Here is a 6403-nt window from a genome sequence, read left to right on the forward strand (position 1 = left end):
TTTGTTAGTTGTGTGTGGCATTTGTGTTTTGATTTGTTTCTGTTTATGCTGCTCTCTCAGCTCGGTCACTGTTGAAGAAGTTTTCCATCTCTATTGAGACCGTTACAGTTATAGATACTTTGTATTTGTCTTTTTTGAATTGTAACAAAAAATATTACACAAATAAAACAGGCACAATGTTTCATTAGCAACAGTAACAGCATATAGGTTCCACATAAAAGTGTGATATCACTAACACTATCAACGCTTATGTCAATGAACAAACCAGAGACCTCACATTTATTTGGTCTGGTACCTTTACTCAGATTTTATGGAAAGATATCACAAGTTTCATCTCTAACAGCATCTTATCAAAATTTGTACGTTTTTACCAAAACGTGTTATTTGGTTATACTGACTTTAGTGAGAATGACTCATTAATCTGATTTTACTCCACATCCATAAATGTAAGATCTCCACTTTCAGGAAAGAAACAGAACTCTATGTGACTACAATTTGTTCTTCTCCCAACACAAAAGCATTAAAAACCATTAATATTTGTCATATTTTTAATGTCTTTATTTAATTATTCAATGTCTCTGTCGCCTTTTCCCCTTTTTAACCTGCATCTCTATCCTATTTGTTTAATTATACATACTGTTCCACTGTATTATAATTTTGCACTACAGTAGTACGACGTGTTCTTCATGTATTATGTTTGTTGTTAAAGCTTCTTTTGAAATAAAGTTGGGAAAAAAAAGAGCCAAACGGTACGTCATCCACGTGACGTATAATGGATGCGACGGGTCAAACTACCCAGAGGCCTCGCGTGTGTGACGTATAATTCAGTCACCGGGCTGCGAGGACTTTCGGGTCAGCTCGGAGGGTTTGTGCAGCACAGGTTATCATGGCCCTGAGGACAGTTCGGCTGCTTATCCCGGCGAGAGCAGCTGCTTTCAGAGTAGTCACCGCGGCGCACAAGGTAAGGACCCGCGGTGTGCCGGGTTTCTGTCCGGCTCGGCTCCACTCTGATTCACAAGGGCAAGCTATCTTAGTTTAGCTGCCCCCTTAGCCGCCACCATCACCGCCCTTCACTCACAGGCGGCAGGCTTGGTTTTAATGTTGACAAACAACAGTTAGTGCGGTCAGCTCCGTGAGAAGGTTCACTAACACGCACCTCTGTCCCGTGCACCTGTGGTCGTGTCGTCCTGGTCCTGCCTCTATTTAAAACTAGAACAAGACAACGTACCAGCCCGAGTGCATTTAGTTGCAGACAGAATATAAAACACATCGTCACTTTGAACTCACCACATGCAGACAGGAGGTGGATGCTGCTGCACCACACTTTAGAAGAATCTGCCGTTTTTAGAAAAATAAGTGGAAATTAAGCTGTGTAAAGATGGCTTACGTGTTAGTTGTGCTTATATCGGTTGAATAAATGCATTGTGGTTATTTAAAAGTCTGTGATGGATGTAAAGAATTAATTAAAGATGACTCGTCCTGGGTTTTTAGAAATGCACCTGCCAGGAATGAGTACTGATGTGATCTGACTGGAATCACTTAAACAGCTTTCCTAACTAAATACAATATAACAGGAAAATGTATCAAAAAAATATACATTTAATGAATGATTAATCCTGTAATTGTTATTAATAAGATGACAGCATTCCCTCATTTATTTGCACCTGTGTCCTTTCTGCTCGGTGTGACAGCCTTTGCTGTTGCAGTCACTGATTTCTCATCTCGCCGTTTTCACCGTGAGTGCAGATACACACACGCTGCTAACCACAGACAAGTGAAATATGAACTGAGATGATGACAACATGTTATGTTAATGCAAGTTCAGTTAAAATCTTCCCAACAACTGTTACCCCAAACATAACACGAGAGGGATCTCAGGCTCCAGCTCACAGTTTGTGTAGCAATAATGTTGTTAGCTTCCTCCATGCTATGTTTCATTGTCCTGCTATCAGCAGATGGTCTCCTGACACCTGGTGGAATAAACACAGAACTACATGGAACTGATCAACTCATTGATCGCATGTTACTATACCTAATCCAATTTTTACAGTCAGGTTTGCACTGCAGCGTGTGAACATTGAGGGGTGGGGATGAGGGCGGGGTTATATCAGGGTAGTAGCTGTACACATGTTTGGTTATATCAGGGTCCTTAAAAATGTTTTAATTAAAAATATAATGTTGACATATTAAAGCACTTTTTGTAACATATTTACTTTTGATGTGTACATGTTGTATTCTTTCATTGTGTGTGGACACTTACTGACTCACACAAACCGATGTATAGAATAATGGTTAAGGCTAAAACTATGAGTTTTATTATGAGTTTAACAACTGGAGGGATGGTTTTGATTGCACTCACAGTAACAAACTCAGTTATTGTTGAATGCAGCGTGAGGCACAAACACATAGCAGAGAATATCCAACAGAGTTTTCCTTGTTCATTTGAATAATTAGCAAACCCATCTTATCATTTAGAGGTTTATTCATTGATTTTTGATGCTCCAGGCCAGCGTTCATACAAGCTCAGTGAGAAGCCTGCGATATGGCTGGTGGGCCTACGCTCTGGGGGAGAGGACCACGCCACGGTTAAAGCAGTACAGCAAAATCATCTCTGTGGATGGCAACCTGGCCTCGGGGAAAGGAGCGCTGGCCCAGAAACTGGCCGACAAACTGGGTAATTATCTAATCACAGGGATTCTTTCACACCACAGTGCACTCAGTGAGTGATTCCTGCTTTTACCACACTCCACTGTATTAGAGGAAGTGATACGCAGCTTTAGACTGAGTGGGTACATGGTGCTTGGAGTTTATGATGCAGAAAACAGCTTCTACTTGTTTGTGCACAGGGATGCTGTACATGCCTGAGCCTGACACTTTCTACCTGGACAAGATGACCGGGGAGAAGGAGCCGCTCCCCGTCGACTTTAATGGGATGTGCAGCCTGGAAAAGTTCTACACAGACCCCAAAGCTGCAGATGGAAACAGCTACAGGCTGCAGCTGTGGATGTACAACATGAGGCTGCTCCAGTATTCTGACGCCATCGAACACCTGCTCACCACAGGTATCTCTGACTCAGCAGTGTGGTTGATGCATCTGTATGGCAGTGATCTTCATCCTGGGCTTTTGTTTTCTAGGTCAGGGAGTGATCCTGGAGCGCTCCCCCTTCAGTGATGTGGTCTTCCTGGAGGCCATGTTCAAACAGGGCTACATTAGGAAGGAGTGTAAGTGCTTCTGCATCACTAACAGCAGGGAGGGAGACAATTAAAATACATACAGATAATCAGCAGCATCTCCCCACTTTTCACCTGATGGTGATGATGTGTGTGACCTGTGGCTTTGCAGGTGTGCAGCACTACAGCGAGATCAAAAACATTAGCATCTGTGAGTTCCTGCCTCCACACCTCGTCATCTATGTGGACCTGCCAGCTGAGGAGGTGCAGAAGAAGCTGAAGCAGAGCGCCAAGGTAGAGGCACATGTTCTGCTAAACCACGGGAGACACTTGTCTTTGCAGGATATCGTCTCAGTGTTTCATTAGAACAGCAGAAAATAAAAAGAAAACCACCTCATAGTATTGATCATAGGTGAGTTATGTTTTAAATATGTTTATTCTCAGTCCTACCTTCAAAATGTGCCTCTGCCATATCTGAAGAGCATCGAGGATGGCTACAAGAAGACTTTTCTCCCCAAAATCAGGTAAGATTGTTACACATGCTGTTAGATATCTGACCAGAGTCTTTATATAATGATGGACAATGGCTTCAAGGCAGATGGTTAACTACATGAAAACATTATCAGTTAGTATAGTTTACCTCACAACTGCTCTTCATCCTTATGTGCAGTTTACATACAGACGAGTGTTTCTTTGACAGGAGTAGTCTTCTGACTAAAACGTCATTTAGTTTAAGTCGTAATTTAGACACTAAATTCTTTCGTTTTGGTTGAATAATTACCATAAAAGTATATTAGACCAAATCCAAAGGTGACTCAGTTGATCCAAATGTAACATTTAAAAGAAATGCTTCTGGCAATCTGTCCAAAATTCAGTTTTTGGGTTGTTTTTTTGTGTGTGTGTGTTCAAAAAAGATTCAAGATTCAAGCTTGAATATTAGGTGGAAATATCAGGGGACGAGAGGAGGACCCCTGTAGTCAAAGGTCTCCTCGTCATGGTTTTTGAGTTTAGTAGTGATTTATGACAGTTTGCTGATATTCCAGTAATATAGCCTCAGTACATAAGTGCCAACATTAGTTAGACTGTTTTGAAGGGTTTATAACTGAGAAATGATCATTATTATTGTTATTACTGTCACCAAAGCTGGAAGCAGGGAGGCATTAGTGGATACAATTTCACTGTAATGTGTGAACGACCCAGAATGTTTTCTGTGTAACACCACCCCACCTCCCCCCACCTCCACTTTTCCTTTTCAGTGAGACGTCAGAGCTGCTGGCTTATGATGCAACCCAGGCTCAAGATGTTGAAAGGGTAAGATTAAACTGCAGATGTCATCTTCACCTCCAAACCAAACAAACACAGTGTCTTATGCCTCCCACGCTGTCCACAGGTGGCAGAAGATATTGAATATTTGAAGTTTGAAAAGGGGCCGTGGGTGGAGCAGGATGATGTCAGCTACCACCACATGAGGATGCTGTGAGTTTTAGGATGTATTTTACACACAGTTTCACACTGAAATGCAAATATGTGAGCTTTCTACCCTTTTCTGCATTTCGCAGTGTGGAAGATAAACAGAGGGTGGCAACCCTGACCCACATACCCAGGTTCCTGCCAGAGATAACCATCGGAGCCCACGACTACGATCAAAAATACTACGCCTATAAGTCGGTATGTACGCATGTCACATTAGCTGCATGGAACAGGACCGCACTGAGCTGGTGCTGTCTCTGTATAGACATCTGTCTACAGAGAGATCACATTAACAAGATTTTCACCAAACCTAATCTGTCCATTGACCTTGGGGTCAAGACCACTGAGGTTCAGAGTCATCAAAGATTAGTAGTAGATGCAGCTGTGGCATCAATTTGAATCCCCTACTTCTCCTCGTTCCCCAGTTATTACATTCATGCACTTAGGTGTCCACACCAGACGTTTCCCTGGCTCTTATTTTGAAGTCAGTCACAGTGGAAAAGTACGACTATATCTGTGCAGCCATTAAGAACAGGCCAGCCCGCTAAGGTAAAGCCTGTATGTAGAAAACACTGACATCACAGAACCACCCGTGCAGAGCTGATGGGTGTTTTTGCCTGTAATGTGACACACACACACACACACACACACACTCGCTGCTCTCTGTGGTTTCCTTGAAAACCATTCATTGACAGCTGGGAGCAGCAGAGTGCACAGAAACACAAAGTGTGCCACAAAGGCAGGAGAAAAAAGACCCTGAGCCACCAAGAGGGGATGCATTCAGCATATCTGCAGGCTTCAAGGATACAGACGATGTGTTTGGAGATCACAGCGCTGTACGTTTCACCAAAGGTGCGTGGAAGCATTTTACATTTGAACAGTGTGCTGCGGCCGTTCCCCGTCTGACAGCATCTTTAGTCTCCGTGTGTTGGATGGAGTCTGACTTGACCTCGTTGTTGAGCACTTTATTACAGCCTGTGTAACCGTATCGAGGCTGGTGCCTCGGTATAAATCCCCCTCGTTCTGTTTATACCGAACTCTCTAAGCTTTCCAGTGCAGCTCTGTCAACATGATGGAGCTCATTTCCTTCTGCTGAATTATTGACCCGCTCGTAGTTACTCGATGGCAAATGCCAGATGTGGAATATTCTACGAGGTTGTTTGTATCATCGGTCTTGTGGGGAAACATTTGGGTCTGACCTTTTCTCTTTATTGACTGGTGACGTATTCGCCTCCCACTGCTGCAGGAATCAGGCTCCATAACGCTGCAGCGGGCTGTAACCTGACATTTTGTTGTGAGCCCAGATCTTAGAGGAGAGAAAGAGAAGGGTGACACATACTGGAATAATCTCCTCCAGTTTACAAATGAAGCCTCGGAAGGACATTTGGATCCTGTCTGAATATGACTTCCACTGAAGGAATGTTGTCCTAGAGGCAGCTCAGCGAAGCTGAGAAACTCTGACACAAACTATTATCATCATTATTATTATTATTATTATTATTATTATTATTATTATTGTCATTATTATTATTGTCATCATTATTATTATCTGCACTGGTTAAATGCACTCCTGTGTTTGTTGTTGTTGGTCCTTGTAGATCCCTGGGAAGAAGTACGCCCGTGGATATAACGCTGATGTTGGAGATAAATACATCTGGCTGAAGTGAACTTTCCACTCTCATCATCGAATCAGCCCACTGAGCTCATTGTCTTCTAATGTACATCCCAAAAATATGTATGTATTAAAATAATAGATTCTGAC

The 6403-nt window shown here is 42.6% G+C and overlaps 1 protein-coding gene across 1 annotated transcript; it reads left to right on the forward strand.

Moving 5' to 3' along the window:
* The first annotated feature begins 803 nt into the window (after positions 1-803).
* On the forward strand, positions 804-6403 carry ndufa10 (NADH:ubiquinone oxidoreductase subunit A10). The gene is made up of 10 exons (XM_003457330.5): positions 804-961; positions 2506-2674; positions 2847-3062; positions 3136-3222; positions 3344-3465; positions 3616-3695; positions 4428-4482; positions 4562-4647; positions 4731-4839; positions 6240-6403. The coding sequence occupies exons 1-10, from the start codon at positions 887-889 to the stop codon at positions 6306-6308; spliced, it is 1068 nt and encodes a 355-aa protein (XP_003457378.1). The 5' UTR covers positions 804-886; the 3' UTR covers positions 6309-6403.

This window comes from Oreochromis niloticus, linkage group LG16 (genome assembly GCF_001858045.2).
Source record: "Oreochromis niloticus isolate F11D_XX linkage group LG16, O_niloticus_UMD_NMBU, whole genome shotgun sequence".
Classification (NCBI taxonomy): Eukaryota; Metazoa; Chordata; class Actinopteri; order Cichliformes; family Cichlidae; genus Oreochromis; species Oreochromis niloticus.

Coding starts and splice junctions, on each gene's coding strand:
- ndufa10 (XM_003457330.5), top strand. CDS start 887: ATGGCCCTGAGGACAGTTCGGCTGCTTATCCCGGCGAGAGCAGCTGCT. Junction 3,466..3,615: donor AGCTGAAGCAGAGCGCCAAG/GTAGAGGCACAT, acceptor GTTTATTCTCAG/TCCTACCTTCAAAATGTGCC. Junction 4,483..4,561: donor AGGCTCAAGATGTTGAAAGG/GTAAGATTAAAC, acceptor CGCTGTCCACAG/GTGGCAGAAGATATTGAATA.